At 44.1% G+C, this 19615-nt stretch overlaps 1 protein-coding gene across 1 annotated transcript; it reads right to left on the reverse strand.

Annotated features, from left to right (window-relative positions):
• Positions 1-7710: 7710 nt before the first annotated feature.
• On the reverse strand, positions 7711-18162 carry CAPSL (calcyphosine like). Its single transcript, XM_069776077.1, has 5 exons — positions 17795-18162; positions 13694-13830; positions 12673-12850; positions 11551-11760; positions 7711-9543 (listed from the first exon to the last, which is right to left on the reverse strand). The coding sequence occupies exons 2-5, from the start codon at positions 13828-13830 to the stop codon at positions 9442-9444; spliced, it is 627 nt and encodes a 208-aa protein (XP_069632178.1). The 5' UTR covers positions 17795-18162; the 3' UTR covers positions 7711-9441.
• Between the last annotated feature and the right edge of the window lie 1453 nt (positions 18163-19615).

Below are 19615 nucleotides of genomic sequence, written 5' to 3' on the forward strand. Positions count from 1 at the left end.
TTTAAAAGAGCTGCTGGTAATGCTCATACTGTGCTGATGTGCACAGTGCGATTGTAGATTAAGACAGACTGTGCTGGAAAGATACCCTCTTCCAGTAACGCAGTGACAAACAAAAAGGTCCTAGAGGAAGAAGCAAAAGCGCATCAGAAAAATCTGTACAGTATGTGCTGTGCTTGTTTTGAACTCATAGACACATTTTTAAGCATTAAGAGGGACAACACAAATGTCTATTTGCACTATTTAAGCAGTAAGGTACCCATGTGTAATAGTCTGTTTGTCCAGAAACATATACTGCTCTTTAATACTGGAAAAGTAGTAGGAACCTGATGTTTGCTCTTTAATATGAGAAAAGTAGTAGAAACCTGATGTTTATTCACTTTAATCACTCTCAAATAGTTATATTTTTCCTATGTAGTACTCATATTTTTGCATAGCTGCTAATGTTTAAACATTCATTCTGTTTTCTATGTCTTATTATCTTATTTAACTAGATAACTTGCAAACTTGGTTTTACAATGTTTTTACTGTATTAAAAGGACATGGATATTTGCATGACCTATTTATGCTGCTCTAATTCAGTCTTCTAATACACATCTATCAGGATAGGACTTACTCTGTCCTCACTGAAAGTAGGATAACCCCATGGGCTCTACCTAGCTTCAGGCAGGATAATTCCCAAATAAATCTGGACAGCTCAGAGGCCTGAAAGCACTGTAGGATAACAGCAAGCATCAGCCGCCCTTCATTGCCACCACCCTGCCAGCCAGGGAAGCCTCTCTGCAGCTCCAGTCCCTATGTTTTGGACTGGGGATGCATTTGTTCATCCTGACTCCCACTGCCGTCCAGCCCTTGTTACCCAGAAAACAGAGAGGTAACAGCTCTGGGAATCAGGTGAGTGAACTCCATCTCCTGCCAATGGCTCGTACTTGCTCAGGTGAGCCAGAAGCTTTGCCCAAGATCCCACATGCAGCCATGAGTCTGCACCACGAGCAGTACAGTAAAGTGTACAGTAAAGAAAAGTTCTGTAGAGGCTGTGTCCTCAGAGATGTTACTTCGTTAATCCACTGCTGAATGCTAACAAACACGCAACTGATAGAAAATAAAGCAACCTTTTGTTAATTACATTCATCCCAATGTAGCATTTCTTAGTAGTGGAGATAGGCTAACTCATGCCAGGCACGGCGTTACTTTATTCCAGGCATCCACCTGGGTGTATGATGAGGCCTATCCAGAAGAGTATCTTTCCATGAGAGCAGCAGCAAGCACAGCCAAATCGAGGGGAGTTAAAGGTTAGCATTAAGGCTTCTAAAGGACCCTGGCTCCCAGAAACAGCCATGAAACCTGTTCATTGAATCACATCCAACTGCCTTGGCTACCAAGCCAATGCCAACAATGGGGTCATTACAGCGGTGTTCAGTCAAGTCCTGTTAGGCTAAACTTTCACAAGTGCTAAGCTCCTCCAAGATAACTCTGGGGATTAGGCTGCTCTGAAGCGTGCAGAGACTAGCAGTCTCCTTCAGCTTTGACAATCTGGCCTGAACTGTGGGAGCTAAATCTTTTGGAAAAATTGGTCCCTGACTATTTTGCAGGTGCTGAGTACCATTATTTGAGCAGGCTTAGTATCAGCATCCCCGAACATCATATGCAAATTTATAGCCATCCAGATAAATTTGATGGGTGTATACAGACACAAAAACTTTCAGCTTCCTTTTGGAAAAAAAGAAACCCAAATATGCACCAAAGCAAGAAGCACCACAAGCACTTCTGGTCCCTGGCCAGCTTTTAGATGCATAGTACATATATGAAGATACAGTCACAGCTCTGTCTTGATAACAATTCACTGGGTCAGGACCAAGTAGTTTCTACAAGTTATTCTACAAGTTTCCTCCATAGCTGTTCACAAATTCCCACCTGACTCAACATCTGCACAGGGGCATAGCTGAGCTTTCACATACTCCATGCACCCTCTTTACTTCAGCACAACCATCCTTCTCCACACTTTCTGCCTCCTGTGCTCATACTCAGCTGCAGACACACAAAAAGAGATTGGTGACCCTGGTGTCTATGTTGCTGCTTTGTGACACCGTGCCTGGAGCTGCCTTCTCCTCTCTCCACATGGAACTGCCAGGCTCCAGCACCTCTTCTGTGCTCCTGGTACAACACAGCTGCTCTCCTGTCTTCACTTCTCCCCTCATTTATGTGCAGCTCATTCGCACTATGCAAACATCTCCCAGCGGCACACAAATGCTAACCCGTGAAATAAAATCAGTCTTTTGTCAGTTGTAACACTGAGTCACAGTCTGATTTTAATGATGCTGAAAAATGTTAATTACCTCCCAGGGCGATAATTGTCCCCTGCTGAATGTATTTGTTTACCAAATCTCCTCCTCTTGTGCATGTTCATTAGACAGGCTGATAAAACACACAAAAATGCTGTGTGTATTCAGTGGGGTGGTAGAAGACCAGCTAAGTGTGGGGAGGCAGGGGAACTGTTTCTGCTCGGGCAAAGGGATGGTTAAATGCACATCATGTGCAATGGAGACTGGTCCATGAAATAAACGGTGAAGGGGTGGCCCTGCCGCCTCTGCCACAGGGACACGTGGCTGAATTCGGGGCAGTTTTAGGCAGACACGAGCTGACCACCAAGCCACCCCTTCTGGCAGCAAGGGACCTGGCGATGCTGGCAGTGTATTTCTGCAGGGCAGGAGTTCAACCCCTTCTAGGCTTCTTAGCAAGTGTTTATTGACTTGAAGGCCTGTATTTATACAGCAGTACTGCAGTGCTGCAGCCCTGGGGGGGACAGCAGCAGGTTTTTAGTCAGTAAGCTTTTGGCTCAAGCTGGTTATCTCTTTGGTTGTGGGTTTCTGAAGCTATCCTTTAAACCAGCTAAAATGTAACATAAGGAACACTTGCCATTTCTGTGAAGAATTATTTTAGAGTCAAACGGTTCCTTATTCCTGTGATGATGAAGCCTCCCAAACTGGCACTCCTGTGTGTAACAGGACATTGGCAAAACAAGTCTAATGTACAGACACACAAGAAAACAACTGAAGATACTGGGAAATGCGATTGCTCTTTCATACCGACTATCCCTCGTCTTTTCTCGCTCGGCAGCTCTGTATTTCAGTAAGGCTTGGCTATTCCTTGGCTTTTAAGCGCCACCTGTTGAAACACGAAGCCACATGTCAGAGTCCAGTCCTGGGACACTTGCTGGTGTCATCAAATCATGTAGCTCTGAAAACGCTGCTCAGACAGGAACTGGGGAAAAAATCAAACCTGCAACAAACTAAACAGTGTTTCACTTTATAGTCTCTGGTCCCAGAGAAGTTGGGGCAAGTGAAAGCAAAAGTCAGAGTTTCCAGGATTTCTTCATCATTAAAATGAAGTAGGCATCACTGTCCACAGAAGCACTGACTCCAGAGTAGTAGTTCAAAAATTCATCTTTTGTAACCTGAGGATGAGAAAAACAGTGTTTACAATGTGTGATGGCCATATACTGTGGCCCAAAGCAAGAAGTTTATGTAACACATCTCTGTATTTTGCAAATAATTCTTTTGCATCTTCCAGAGAAGTCTGATTTTTAGGTCAGACTGTCCTAATCTGACATTAGGATGTGTGGCTGCAGCAAGCTGTCACACAGCATTTGGTCCAATGACACTGAGGTCAATGGATTAAGCTTCTTGCATTGGGAGACAGAGCTGTTGCTATGTCTTTGAGAAATGAATATAAGAAAAGTTATTCCAGTTATTGGTAAATATTGACTGTGTAACTTAGATGTCACAAGGAAATTAGGTTAGTCCAACATTAGCACCATCACCAAATGAATGTAAAAAGCCCCAAAAGTTAGTCAAGCAATAAAAAATGAGAAACAAAGCAGAAATGCATTGGTGGAAATATCTAAAGGAATAAATCCATGCCACAAAGTCAGAGCTTCTCTAAAGCAATCTGCTATTTTTTTTTCCATAAAATGTACAAAAACTGAAAGAAAAAAATCAGTACCCTTTGAATGCCAAAGTATCAGCTGAAAGTAAAAATCAATAAATTCCAGCTTTCGGCAAAAACATCAAGTTTTCAACAAAAAAAAAAAAAGAACCGACTTATCTCTGGAAAATAAATATTGCTCACATTTTACCACAATCTCTACTTTTCCACAGAAAACTAGGCTTGAGTTAACTTTCACAAAACATTGTGCTTCCTTTCTTTCTCATTTTTCCTGCTTGCCAAGACATTCAACAAAGTCTGGGCCCCATCCCCGTTCTCCAGCTGCAGCTCCCTTTGGGATCAATGGCAATGTCATGAGCTGGGATGAAGCCTGGGTCCAGGTTTCAGCAGAGACAGGGCTGTCGTACCTGGGGACAGCTGCAAACCTGTGAGCTGAAGCTTTTGCATCCTACAGTGTTCCCACCTCCTGCAGCCTCTCCTGGCGTAAGAGCTGAAGAGGTGGTAGAGCCGAAACCAGTGCTCGCTTTGAAATCACGGGGACTTCAAACTCAGCTGGGGCAAACTGGTACGGCTGGGAGCTGCTTCAAATACCAAGGCTGCTCTCAGCCACCTGGGGACTTGGTGTTATGTACAGATCACTAGGAAACCTGCTTTCTGCTCACCCCTTCCTCCTGAGCTGGCTATGAGAAAGGATTTCTAGAGAAACAGGATGGGCTATAATCATAGTGAAAGTCATGGAAAGCGGGCAGGCGCCAACAGCGGCAGGTTGCTCTTGGCGTTATCTGTTTTACCAGGGAAAGCTGAGCATGCTGCTGCTGCTGCTGCTGCTGCTGTCCCAGTGTGGAGGATAGGAGCTGGGAAGCAAAACTAACCAAAATCACCAGCCTTGCTTCTCCTGCCAGCTGGTGACAGCAGAGGCCCAGAGCCCAGCTCTGGGACGGCAAAGCTCTGCTCTGCCCTTGCGGCTGCAGAGGTTTGGGGCAGTACCGTGTAAAAGCTGCTACATAAAGGCAAGTCAGCTTTCATACAGCAATGTGCGCAGGAGACCAACAAAATGAATCAGGTCAGTGAATATACCTTGTGGTCTAATTTCAAGAATATATACCAGCGAGTGAGGCTTGCATTAAAACTCTGTTGCTTGAGCAACAGATCTATGCAAATCTACACTGTGGGAGAGAACATGAGCTGAACAACAGCTCTGGACCACATCAAGCCAAAAATTTTCCCCTCAGGACAAAAACATGAAGCCACGAAAGTACACAAGGGGCAAAACCAGAATGCATTAAAGGATGTTGCAGGAGTGCCGCCTTTCCCTGGGGAACACGCCAGAAGGAAAGGCTGTCCCCTGCCTCTCTGCCCCCATGCCTTGTGCTCTCTCGGGAGGGGGGTCACAGAGGTAGAGGTTGGAGCAGAGTTTGGGGGAGGTATAAGGGAGCCTTTTCCCTCTATAGTATTTTTGGAGCATGGTCCTGGTGCTGCCTGGCAGGGAGGGCTGAGCTCAGCCCTGACAAGGCGCTGTGCCACGGGGCAGGCTGGAGCTCAAGGTGCAGGCAAAACCTTCGCCTCTGGTATTGGCCCACAGCCCCACAGACTCAGATGTTCCTATGGTTTATGCCATCCTGTTTAGCATCTGTAGCACAATCAGAAAGAAGAAATAGTGCTTCGAACATGAAGCACCAACCAAGATCTGACAATCTTGATGGTAGCGCCAGATACGATCGCGTGCATTGCCACCTATCTCCCAGTATCTGCCTTGTGCGCTGTGCAACCACAGACTGGCAGGACAGCCTGCATCACCATCTATCTCTAGCATCTGCTGGGTCTGTAACCAGCACACAGCAGCCTGCAGCTGAACATGGGTGCTTGAGCTTCATTTTTGGCTCTCCCAGATCACAGTCCCGCAGCCTCAGCAGACAGGGACAGTGAAGTACTAAAGGGTGGCTCTGGGCACCCGCTGTTAGCCCTGATATTCCTTCATGTCTGGTTCAAATCCCTTTAACTTGCCTTTTACCTCTGCAAAGTGCTTCCACTGAATCTCAGGTGTGTGTGTGCCCAGTGTGTCATTATGTCATCTGAAAAGCAGATTTGTTTCCTGGTGTGCAACGAGCCAATAATCACACTCAGGAGAGACGTTATTTATTTCATATTTGCGCAAAGACTGACTCTAGGTGGTAATTCCACAAAGCTAGCACACCACACCAAATAAAAACAATGTATTTATTGTTACATGATTAGTAAAAACCCACCTAAATTTACATTCATTGGTTAGTAGTCACCCTCTCACCTACTATTGGTCAGTTTTATTTAAATTAGCCTCGCTTGCTATGTAAATTAGCACACATGCTCCTTGCAGGTGTCGGGGGGCAAGTCCTTCCAGCCTTGAATTGAGTCAGTGGTCGCAATCTCTCCGTGCCACCTTTACTGCTCTCCTAGTTCACGCTTTGGCAATTATCTGGCCTCTGGCACCTTCTGGAGCGGGATGTTTCTTTTTATCAGTCACATCCTACGTTTCTTAGGTCCAATTACCCTTAACATTTATTTTCTCTCTGGCAGACCTTGAGTATTCTTGCCAAGTTGATAATGTACACGAAGCATCCTCAAAACACCAGGGCTTAACTGTTCCAGGGTGTCCTTTTACTCTACGAATGCCAGCTGTGTGCCTTTCTGATTGCAGCCTTACTTGTTAATTTGATATATACAAAATACCTCTTGCACAAAATAGTCAGATTATTCTAAATCTCTGGGTAATTCTCCAACAATTATGGCTGCATATGTCCTAGTAGAGATTTTCCTACCTAGCAGTCGATGCAATGGCTGTGTTTGTTCCATGAATTTGCACATATATTAATCAAATGACCTTTCTTACAGCACAGATTCCAATTTGCGTATTACAGTATCTAATTACAAGTAAAAAAATCACATGTTATTCTTTCCCAGATTATTTCTTTTTCCTGAAAGCACTGTGCCTTTTCTGCAGTTACGAGTTTTTACTCAGATTGCTCCAGGAGCAACATTGTTCCCACAGAAGTGAAAGGAAACTTTGGCACCGACTTTGAAGGAATCTGAAACCAGCCCTTGGAAACACGCCCCGTACAAATTTTAAAATGAGTGCATTGTGAAAAACATCCTCCTGATGCTGAGAAACATATCCAGCGAGCAACAAGGTCTGCATGCAAGCAGACCCGAAGAGCTGGGAGCCACTCTGAAGGCACCAGGCTGCGGCTCTCACCCGCAGGGTGGGTGCTGAGCCCTCCCAGCAGGACAAGGGGGCTTGAGCTCTCCTGCTTCGCATCCTTCAGGTGCCCACGCAAAACCCCATTAGTCAAGCTCAGTGCAGAAATCTCACCCTGGAGCACTGACCTCTCCCCAGCTGTCACAGGCTCAGGCTAAGGCTCCTGGAGGCTGGTGACAAGGCTTCTGCTGGTTTTAAAAAAGTGTAGTTGCTTCCAGTACCACTCCTCCCTTCCAAAAAGGTATATTGCATTTGGGATTAAGTAAAATCGGAAAGTATTAGCACTGCAAAGACAAACTGTTTGCAGTTATTCAGATCAAAACTTCCACTGCACTTGATTAAATGTTAGCACAAAAGATTGCTGTGGGGTGTGAAGACATGAGATAGCATGTCAGAAGGAAATAGTTTTTTCATTTTGTGATTCCCACAGTCCATTCACATTAATTTCTCTTTATTTGAAACACAGAAGGCAGATAACACAACACCTCATTGTGGAGTCAATTAATAAATGAGAAACAAATGGAGTCTACTCAAGCTGCCAGGACACATACAGCCTCTATTTGATAGTAAGTTTGTTTTTCATATAAGGTATGTTGGCACTTCAGTAGCATCGCAGTACATAAAGGCTCCTCTTATGATCAATGGCAATCATAAAGAGACTCTTTCCATCAGTTTCCAGTGTCAGCCAGTATGCAAGTTTCTGGAGGCTTACAGATCAAAGAAGATAACTGAGTTTGCACAGCCTTTGCTAAGGAATTTCAAGCAGCTATTGCTTGTACCGAGATCACAGCCGGACAAAACAAAAGCAGAGTTTGCACAGGACCAGAGCAGCAAGCACTCAGGACTTCAATGTTTGAACTGTTAGCAGCCCAGGCTAAGTATGACCTGAGACTTCAACAGTCAAGCTCTTTTGAAAGTCCAGACTATAACCTATACTGTTTTTGGTTGGCTGCCAGCCTGAAACGGAGCAAATGCAGCCATACACAAGCCACTTACTCTTTGCTACAGCAGCAGCATCTCAGTCTGGGAGAGCAGTACAATGATGCGAGAGAAGCAGAAAGAAGACGAAAGAAAAAGAGAAAGGAATCAAGGCAGGACTAATTAGGCAGCACCCACACCCCCTTCTTTTTTCTTTTCCTTCCTTTTTTTTTTTACAGTTTCTTTTGTGCACCATTTCCCCACTCTCTGTATGGGGAAAGAACAGAAGATCTCAGAACTGAGACAGCCTCACTGGTGTGACCAGAAGGGCAGGTTCCCATCCTTTTTTCAGCATCAGAAACAGAAGATGACAAGACAAGAATGTTACAAGTTTTTGAGTTCCCAGAAAGTTCCCTGAAGGCATAGCTTGTTCATAAGCCAGTATAAATACAAAAAGTAATAAGCAACTTTTGATGTAGGTGTGTAGAGACAACAGCTACCAGACCAGCAAATGTTCCAGGAACAGTGAGAAGAACATACTGTAATGCACATAAGCCCTTTAAAGAAAAATATTAGTGACATCATCTCACAGTACAAAAAGAAAGAAATCAAAGGAGGGGAATAAAGCTATAAGCAGGCCCACAGAGGTTTGAAACAAGGCATGCCTAGGAAAGATGCCTGTATGCTGAATTGTAAGCCAGGGAGAAAACAGAGCTTTAAAGAGCATTTTACATTTATTCTGGTCTGTGCCTCCCCTTCTTGACTTGTTTCTCCCTCCAGCCTCCCAGCACTGGGAACTCACGTGTTCCCAGCAGAGAGCTGAGCAGCTGCTCTGTCCCACAAGTGAGACCCAAGAAGCCAAGAGATGCTGCAGTGCTACAGGCAAGAGGGCAATGTGACCCTCCTGGGACAGGCTTCCTCACATTTACAATAGTCTGCCCCAGACCACCACCCTTCCAGAATATTTCGGTTTCCCCCTCTTGCATGCTCTGTCAAACAGAGGTGTCTCTAACACTGGAGGAGGGGGCACGTTCAGGAGCCACGGGGAGATACTGCAGATGTCTGAGAAGAAAGGAGCAGCTTGCCTCAGAAAAGACAAGACATGTCAGGGATGCAGGGAGGAAAGGGACAGATCTGCAGAGTGGCTGGATACCAGATCTGCTCTCTGATTATGCTCTGATCCCCTGAGGCTTAGCTACTGAAGCATCTGGGAATTATTTCTGCAGATTGACTGTAATTGGCACAGTTACTGCAAGCTGTTACGCAAAATGAGCGTGGTGTTGTGCATATACTTAATCATGGGAACCTACAAAAGGTGGAAGTAAAGTCTTGCTCCTTTAATCATATGATCAGAGTTTCCAAGCATTCTTCATCATGATGATAAAATAGACATCTGTGTCTATTGAAGCGCTGACTCCTGCATAGTAGTTCATGAACTCTTCTGTTGTGACCTGAGACAGAAGGATTTAAAATAGGAAAATGAACATTTTGGGTTTTTTAATGCTGTACGTCAAAACCACACATTGAGATGAACTCTAAATAAAACTTAGCACCTGCTGTTTCATGTTGTTGCTAGTGAAAAGGAATCCAACATGAAGAATGAGGGAGCTGAAAATTTGCGTAAGTTCACTTCTTTGTTAGAAATAAGAGCTCTTGTCCTCCAGGAACCCTTGGATGGAAATGAAACATGCGGAGTTAAACTAACCTTACCAGGAACTGAAGTTAAAATCAGTGCCGCCTAAGAAGACAAATGTTTTAATGCATTTTTTTCCAGGGATGTTATAATCTCATTCTTTGCATTATTATTAATAAAAGTGGATGAGCTTTCTGGTGAAAACCAAAGACAGCTAGGAGTTTTATATCCACCTACTAAAAAGAAAATATCATTGCTCTAAACAGGTCTCGCATAAAGAAGCAAACATTCTTTCAAATACCTAAGATTTTTTAATACCTTTCATGGGTATTTTGAGGCTGCATTGGTTTTAAAATTACCATTAAAAAAAAAATCAGATTAGCAGATACAAACAGTTTGTCTCTTGTGATGCCTAAACTCTTGAAATGTGTATGTCATTCTTTGAATAAACATCACATAGGAAAATATTTGCTCCTACCATGTTGTGCATTCGAGAGATAAATAAAACATGACAATGGGGAGAAGTGAACACTGTACACTTTCCCACCGTCAGGAACCCATCACAAGCTTTGCTGACCCTGCCTATTTCAGAGGCATCCAGCAAGATGACGGTGAAGAGGACCATTCTAGCAGATGCGTAGCCTTGAGGCACTTCTGCTGAAAACATGTTAGGTGTTTAGCTCATACCAGTGTCATTATTGACCTCTGATTCAGACACAGGAAAGTCACATTCAGTTCTCAGAAGAAACCGCAATTGGGCGGGCTAATGTGAGGATTGCTGAACAAGAGGTGGGTGCTCAGAGTAACTTTTCTATAAGCTCAAACACTGCAGTATTTATGAGGTAGAAGGCACTGAACTTGTCAAGGATCATTCTGGGGCCTCATTTAATGTGTTCGTGTATGACTTCAGCACAAAAAGCGGGGACATTTTGCTTGAGGTTTGCAAGATGTCACCACTGCTGCAGAGAAGGAAGGGGATGACTCATGCAACTGGTACCTCTGAGGATGACAGAACAGAAAAAGGGATGAAATCCAGCTCTACCAAGTGCAAAGTCGTGCCCAAGGGAAATAAAACCCATCACGTCCCTACAAACTGAGAGCCTGCCTGTTGGAAACGAAGCAAGTGGAGGATTTGGGTTTAGTAGCCAGCCATTAGACAGGTAGGAGCCACCAGTGTAGTGCAGCCATGAAAACCCAGGTGCAACCTCAGAAGTGCAAAGTGTTAAAGACATTCCACAAAGCACTGATGAAATCTTATCTAGTTTGTTATTATGAACAGCTCAGACTAAGAATATCACCATGTGAACAGCAGACATCCACCATTCCTCTGAGTTGGTCAGACACGTGTAAGTTCAGACCAGAGAAGTTTGCAGACGTACAACAAGGGGAAGCAAAGCATGCTTGGCTCAGAAACGGTTACAAAGCAGATGCATAAGTCCATCACAGAAGGTGCCAGGCTTTGCACTTGCACCGGAGAGTCGTGGCGGAGGGCAGGAAGGGCTCCCAGCCTTAAAAATCAGCTATCGTGTGGGTTAGTCTGAAGATATACTTAAGAATAACCTATGAAAGTAGAGCATTAAGGCTACAAGCCTGTAAATGCAATCTTATGTCTACCCTTGCACTTCTGCAGAGCCCCTTTGCCTCCGAATGCATAAGCAAGCTTCGCCAACAGACCTACGCAGAGGTTATGCATCCATTTTACTGTCCCCCATAAATGTGACACAAATGTATGTTTGGTACTGCAATCACTCTCACATTTAATAATTTAAATCAAATGCTGAGTCAGATGGTGATTTCATGACTTCACATGAGGTGTTTCACTTACCTTCCCATCTTTGTCATAGGGTGAATCAAAATTATCCAGAAAGGCCCTAAAAACTTGATCTTCTGTCCAGTCTCCATTTTGGTATTTGGGATGATGCTTTGCATTATACACCCCCCGTAAGTCTTCAATTGTTATGACACCATCTCCAGTCTTATCTAACTTCCTAAATGCCTGCATGATGATCTCTTTTCTTGCATTCGACATGGGAGGCTGTAAAGAAATATTAACAGAATCATTTTATTTCTGCCAACTACTTGCCTCATTCCAAATTCAAGTAACTGCTGTTGTTAATGCTAAACCTATTTCAAGGTTTAGTATTAACAAGGTTTAGTTGGGACAACAAACTGCTGACAGTCTACACTGTCCATGAGCTAGGGAGGGCAATGTATCACCAAAAAAGCAGTGTGATTTAGACTTTTCAGTGTCTAAAAATATGGTAGTAAATGGACAATAAGAGAGAAAATGCTATCAAGAACACTTTTCTATTCTACCCATTTTAAATATTTCTAATAAGAAATTACTAATTACTCTAAGCACTAATTATTTTCTTTCTTAATTGTTTAGACTTCAGCAGAGCAAAGAGGCTCCAACCAAAATCAGTCACACTGTGGTTGATTAGAGAAAGCCACCACTGGATTAGTTCATGTTATAAGGAGGTGCACCATAAAATGACGAACAAAGAAGTGAGATTAATGGGCTGAACCACATAGGTACCCAGATTGCAATATAGGAATTTAGGTACCCAAATCAAGGCAGCAATTCATAAAAAAAAATCACAGCCATTTTTTTGCAACTATTCTATTCTATTCTACTCTATTTGCGAGGAGTCTTACGCCCTGCCAATAAATTGCAGAGATGTGTTGGCTTCTGAGTTCTCTCATCCACAGAGGTGTTCTTTAGGGTGATTTTATCCTTTAACATATTTAGATGGAAATAGAATATTTTAACTTCTCAAGAGTTACTGACTTTTTAAATAGAGCTGAGACTTTGCTAGTTACTAAGGTGAACAAAAGTGCTGTGTTTCATGTTCAGCTAATGACAAATCGGAGCTTTTTCTCCATTTAATGGAGAAATAACACTAATAACTAATAATTAACTAATAACATATATTCCCAGACTTACTCTCAGTGTAATAAGAAATTCATCAAAATCAATTGTTCCACTGCCATCTTTATCAAATATCCGGAAAATCGCTTGGGCTTCTTCCTTGTCTATCATCACAGCATAATCATTTAGTCCTTTCACAAACTCTTTGAAATCAAGGGTCCTGCTGTTGTCATCATCCATAATGCGAAATACTCTGTGGAAAATGTGCAATTTGAGGAGAATGCATAGGATAAGTTGGAGAACGCTGCAGCAGTTTAGCACAGTGCCAGAGCACATGGACACCTTACTGAGGTAACATTTCCCCTTTGTACAGTCTTCTGAGAAAAAAAATAAAAGACAGAGGAAAAAAAACCAAACAACAACCCTCCCACACACTTATTGACAGCAGAGATTACTTGCTTTGATTGAGTGCCTGAATATTACACAGCTGAAGTTCAATGAGGTGAAGGCTGCCTTAACCGAAGGAGTCTTCCTATTTATACATTGAGCGGTCTAAAAGTTGGCTGTGTAGATGAAGTTCCAGCTGCTCACCTAGGATCCCCCTGTGCTTTATGGGGCCCGGGAGGGGTTTTGGGGTGTGATGCACCTCCCCTTTCCTAGCGGTGCAGTGACCCACACTCTCAGGGTGACTGCAGAAGGAGTCTAGATGCCTCCCATAAACTAGACAGCTAATAGACCATTACACATAAGGGAACCACACCCCAAAGGAAAGGAAGCACAAAGTCCCCAGTATTGAGAAAATCATAGAAAATACCAAAGAGAGAGATATGGTTTATGTTCCCCCTCACTCCCTGGCATTAGTTGTTCTGGGTTGCAAGGAAGCACCTTCCTCTGAGGGATTCAGAGTCCTCGGTCCTTCAACTGGCAAGCAGGTCAGTCCTGTCTCTCAAAACACGGGAGCCCCAAGCCCAGGCTCTGTGGGTGGTGGCATTTGCATTGGAACCAGGAAACCCAAGTTTTGGTCCCTGCTTAGCCCATGAGCCTCCTGCAGCTAAAACTATCAGGCTGAATACTGGATTTGACTTCTTAGACTCACCTGCCAAGTCCTTTGATGCCTGCAGATCCCCTTGCTAAACACTGCAGGCGAAGTCTTTCTACAGGGTCAGTGGTTTTAGAGAGGTTTCTTTTGGCCTGGATTGCCATCTCTCGGTCATGCCTTGCTGTGCCGGGCATCTGGAAGACCAAAGTGCTCGTACGGCGTTGATTTGCATACAGAAGGCAGAGTGCTGGAACATGCTTTAGTATATGGAGCACCCCAAACCCCTCACTTGCAAGGTGCTGGCAACTCTCTCATGAGGACTTGTTCTGACCTTTGATTTCATTTTCCTTATATCCTTCTATCAGAAAGGGAAACTGCCAATATGGGCCACCAACCCTGAAAGGAGAGCTCATCCAACCACCCTGTGATTAACCCAGATACAAGTACGAAAGTGTTGGTAAGAATTTGCTGCCTACAGTGTACAAACACAGTGAAAACTGGTGGACACATCCATGAGAGCACTGCTGCCTCCACATCCCCAGTAGCCCTGCCGAGCCTCCTCAGCCTGGCCAGGTTTGCAGTTAGCATTTGCCCACAGGTAAAGCTGTGACAGCAAAAATTGTCCCAGGTGAGGACCTTTTCCTTACATTTGCTTTTGCTCCACCGTAGTCTTAATTCTCCAGAGCAGGGCTTTCTCCCATTGCATGTCTGAACAACAGTGATCACCCCGAGACCGGACCTTGCCTACAAATGACAACTTGTACTATTTTAACGCAACTGCGGAACACATTAATACCTCAAACTTGCACAGCATTTAGCACCCCAGGTTTTCAGGACTCTGCCAAGAGTCACATAAGCTTTCCACCTTCCCTCAGAAGAAGCCAGTGGAACAAAAAGTGGGAAAACCAGCCCATGGACTTGCAGCACTGCAAGAGCAACCACCAAGAACAGCACGGCCGGGCTGGCAGAGGGTCGGTCCTTCTCACGCAGGGATTATTTGTGTGTGCTTAGTGCTAAGAGCACCAGGGCTGCCCATGCCCATGCTGACATTTTAGGGGCACATTGAATCCTGGCTCCTGGGCACATGCTCAGGGCCATGACTGCCTGGCTGCTGGGTCTGCAGATCATGAAGGTCCCCAAAATATTTTCCAGCCTTTAAAGCATCACAAGACCCCAGGGCATGAAAGAGTCACAGAAGGGCTGGGCTGAGTTACAGCAGAGCTCTTCACTCAGAGGGCCTTTGGTGCTTTGCTGTGGGTGCTCTGGGATGGGGAGATGAAGAAGGTGCACAGCCCTGTGAAGCACTGTCAGTGCATGTTGCACTTCCAATCTCATTGTCATTGCACGTGCAGAAGTGCGAACTGAAACGGTCAGACAAAACTTCTGAGAAACATGGAATTAAACTGTTTCATCTTAACTACTCCACTTCTGTCTACAGAGCATTGGCTATGGCAGCTGGTAATGTTGCATGTGCTGACTTTTGCAACCCCTTCAGACAACAGCAGCTGGGCTTGGAAAAACAGAAAAATAAAATGTTTTTCTTCACCCCAAATGGTTTCAGTACTAGCTTGTTGTAGCAGTCTAGAATGGGAGAAAAGGGACCATTTCAGCTTTTACTTCAGCCAGCTTCAGCCAGAATGAGCAAAGTTCTTCTGGGAACTCATTAACAAGTGACCAGAAAGACATTACAGCTATGTGAGATCAGCAGTCAAAAATGTTTTCTGCAAACAATGACCTGTCCTTAAGGGGCGATGTTTAGCTGGTAAGAATATAAAATACAGTGAAGTTACACAAGCACACTGCAAACAGTATTTGCATTATATGATTATGTACTATAGCTTATCTAAACCCTATGCATCTATATACAGAATGCATAATGCATGCATAGCACTGTGCAGTATGCCTCTATACTATGTTATGTATTTATATAGATCTATAAACAGTGAGACCAATGATGACATAATTCATCTCCACTGCATGCTGCAAAAGTCTACACAAACACACACCATGCAAAGAGTGCAGTAGCTCTTTGCCTTGTGTTCAGTGGAGGCATTTCCAGTAAACTGCAATCCACATCAAATAATCATTGCAGAGAAGTTCATGAATTGAGGCTAGGGAGGGATCATCTGATATGGTATCTATTATGATCTCCTGTACCTCAGTAAAAGCCACTGAAACTGGCCAATCCCCAGTTATCTCTGCAGTAAGTACAAAGTTTGCTCTACACCTACAGGAATTTCTAGGTGAGAACTCACCATCTCTAGGCTAAGTTGTTCCAGCATTGAATAATTTTCTTTTTAAAATATGTTCTTTGTTTCTAGTCTGAATTACCCCCATCATTAGATGCTGTTTTACTTTCTTTTACGATATTAAAGAGCTACCTATTAAAAATCTGTCCAGATGTGAACATTTGAAGGTCCCTTTCAAACCCTCTTTGACTAAGTAATTAGAGCATAGGACTCTTGCTACAAAATGAGTCTCCAGATGTTAGATAATTCTGCTGTTGTTCCTGAACTTTTCCAGTTTTTTCTAGTGTTCTTTTTGAAGTGGGACAGAGCACTCTAATAATCTCACTAATGCCATTGGCAGAGATACTCCCCTTTTTCCTCCATGTATCATGGTTAAAAACACTAATAGTAAATATTTCTGCTGCTCATAGCAAATCTCCATTCTCTGTAATGTTCAATAACAAAATCACCAACACCATGTTGTTATACAAAGGTCAGCAATTAAAGTCTATTTGTAAAGTGATCGCACTTACACATTACTCTAAAGCCTCTTAGACATTACCTGGCTTCCTGTGTCACACAGCAGTATGCATTTGAGAATCCTTTCTATACATTCAATAAATAGAGAAAACCAGTTATACAGAAATCCTACTACATACAAGCCTGGTCCATAGTAACACATCTACTACTTCCCTATTTCTGTTGACTGCTGGTTTAAGCTAGAGGTAAACTCTTCCTAGGCTGTTAAGAATACTGCATTGTAAGGAAACAGATTCTGAATCAGAGCAAGGATGGAGGAGTCACAGTGATTCACATGCTGCCTCCTCTCTTTTCATTTTGCTTTTGTCCCTTGTTGGATAATGTGACATAATTAAAAATACAGTCAGGATTTCCTGAATATAACAGTTCTCTGTATACCTTACAAATGTGTTATGTATTAATAACCATTAATAAAACAAGAAAAGGTCATAGCCATAATTTTGCATGTTTTTAATTGTTATATATCTTCCAAGATCATCAGCTGTCTCCCCTGGTGAAATGAAAAAGGGGCTGGTTAAATTAATTCTGAATGCTATAGAGTTTTGTTTTGCATAACAGCCTGGGCTACGAGCAATTACAATACCCCACATTCTCAGCATTGTTTGTTTCTATGGGCAATGTTGTGTTGTGCAGGCTGAACAGAAATGACTGCATTTCTTCTTAACAAATACAAACACTGAAATTTTGGGTTGGGATTTTCCAGAAGAACCTTAGGCTGTTCAGCAACCAGATCCCTTTGCATCCCTCTAAACCTGAGGCTTAAACATGGGAAGAGTCAGATTCAATCTAAGCTCAGCACCATTCGTTTGTATGTTATCCTTAAACTGAGCCCAAGAGCCTCCTGTGAAATTCCTGAAAAACACCCCAGTGTGGCAGGCAAAAACCCATACTAGCCTCTGGATTATCACAGGCTCCTGAAAGCCCCTGCCCTGGCCAAACGTGTGTTGCACACCACCCCTGAGCAGAAGATTTCAGAGTCTGGGAATAGACTAAGTGGCCTAGACCAATTGCACACATTTGGTTTATTCCTAATAATTTCACTGAATTATTAAAAGCAGGAAAACTGCGTGAGTATCTGGCAACCGCCTAAACATCTCCTTAAAAATCTGGCTTCCCAGCCCCACTGATCCCTGTGTAGCAGCCTTCCCTCTGCCTCTCCACCATCCCCAGCATCATCCAGCTCCGATCTTCTGGCAGGGGGGGCATTACTGTTCTTGCTATTTTGCATATATATATTTTATATATATATATATCGCATATATATATTATGCAAATTATGTATATAATGATGTATGCATACAAAAAAAACCCCTACTCTTGGCTGAACTGCAAGTTCAACTGGTGGGAGAAGCTCACTGCAAGCTAGCAAACAAGAGAGAAAATCCTTTACCTGCAATGTTCTCCTGCACCCAGGCTTCCCACCCAGGACCTGGGAGGTGTTGGGGGGCTGGGACGGCGTTGTGCCCCACCTGCCTCCCTGCTCCCTCCCGGGATCTGGCTGGGCTCAGGCGGCAAGCGGAGGGGACGCAGGGCCACGGGCTCACTGCAGAGCTTCCTTGTTCATGTCCGTTTATTTGTTTACGCACCCGGCTGCCTTGTCCCCCCCCCCGCTTTTTTGGGAGGCCTGGAGTTTACCAGCCAGTCTCCAAGGTGACACTGGTGGCTGGGGCTGGCCCAACCTGCAATTACACTGCTTCCCTGAGCGATTGCTGCTGGGTTGCAAGAGTCCTTTTATTTAATCTCTTTTTAAATCAATGCCTTCCTTCTCCTCTCTACCCACATGAGCTGGGGGGGAGAGAGTGTGCGACACCTCGTGCTGCCCCTCACCACGATGCCTGGGGATGCTTGCAGGAGGGTGCAGCGTTGCTATGCCAGCGTTGGGCATGGCTATGTTTTGATAACACAGTCCTCTGCTCCGTAGTTGATAGGGTTGAAAAAACTTGCCGGTTCAATCCTTTACTCGAAACACAATAGGAGAAAATGAGCAAAAGCCTGTTGACTGTGTTTCACAAAAAAACCAAGTTCCTGGCTTGGTTTTGTTCCTGCTGATTAATTGCCATTTTGAAGACCTGCTGGTGGTGAGAACCTCTGGGGACACGCTGAGATTGTGTTCATTTGCAGCAAGAAGAAAACTGAAAAGGTTAAACACCCACATGATGAAGAAAAATTGCTTGCTGCCTAGACACAGCTATTAACAACTCTGTCTGCAGAAGGTCACAAACATTATCAGTGACATAGGGTAACACTTGGAGAAGGAATCGGTGTCATGACAGACGCCTTGGGGGTAAAAAATCACCCGGGTTACACTCCCTGGCCCTCTCCCGCAGCAGCAAGCCGAACAGAGAGGATCAGGGCTGATGGCAAGGGCAGCTGATGCAAGCCGGCATGAGAGGGCATGGGAAATGGGGAGACCGTTTCTGTCCATGGATGAAACACCGAGCAAGAATGAATAAGTGCATGGTTTCCTGACGAGAGCTGAAAATTATTTTAGGCAATTACTAGAGTAATAACATTTGCATCGTGTCGGGCTGCTTATCTTTCATCGACAGGTACTTCCTGGCACTAAACCGTAGCTTGTGCAAGATTTTGTATATGCTTTATATCTCTCATCTGGCAACTGGTTGTACATTAATGCACAAGCAGGAAACAATACTTATTTAATCACTCAGTGATTCAAAAATATTGACTTTGCGACAATGTAACACACACACACACACACACCCCCCCCCATCCCCGGCCCCCTGCTATCTTTGTTTTGTGAATTGATCTCCAGAGGCCTCCTGGGAATACAGAAGAGATGAAGGGCTCCGAGCAGACCTGGGCTGCCGGCGCGGGAGGAGCAGCCCCTGCCGTCTGCCAGGGCACACTGCAGAGCCAAAACGGAGGCACGGAGCCTGGGGAAATGATTTTTCACTGCACAACAACCTGGTCCTTGAAATTCAGCACCCCACCTGAGTAAAGCAGTTCTTCAGACGCAGAGTTTGCATTGACTTTCAGAGAGGTGCCTGTAGATTGGCACAGCAAGGGCAGGCTCTTGAAAGCAAAAGAGTAAGTTAATTTGACATCTCGATACTTGGCTGCCTTCTGCTGCCTTTCCTACTCTCTGCCATTGAGCCCAGGCGTACACCTACGCATGCAGATGTTCAGTCCACCTTTAGCAACCTCCTCTGAAAAACGGACTGTGCCATGTCTAAGCTGGTTAATGAGTTAT

This window comes from Haliaeetus albicilla, chromosome Z (genome assembly GCF_947461875.1).
Source record: "Haliaeetus albicilla chromosome Z, bHalAlb1.1, whole genome shotgun sequence".
Taxonomy (NCBI): domain Eukaryota; kingdom Metazoa; phylum Chordata; class Aves; order Accipitriformes; family Accipitridae; genus Haliaeetus; species Haliaeetus albicilla.

Coding starts and splice junctions, on each gene's coding strand:
- CAPSL (XM_069776077.1), bottom strand. CDS start 13,830: ATGCCCGGCACAGCAAGGCATGACCGAGAGATGGCAATCCAGGCCAAA. Junction 12,851..13,693: donor GGCATCAAAGGACTTGGCAG/GTGAGTCTAAGA, acceptor CATTTTCCACAG/AGTATTTCGCATTATGGATG. Junction 9,544..11,550: donor CCTATGACAAAGATGGGAAG/GTAAGTGAAACA, acceptor CTTCTGTCTCAG/GTCACAACAGAAGAGTTCAT.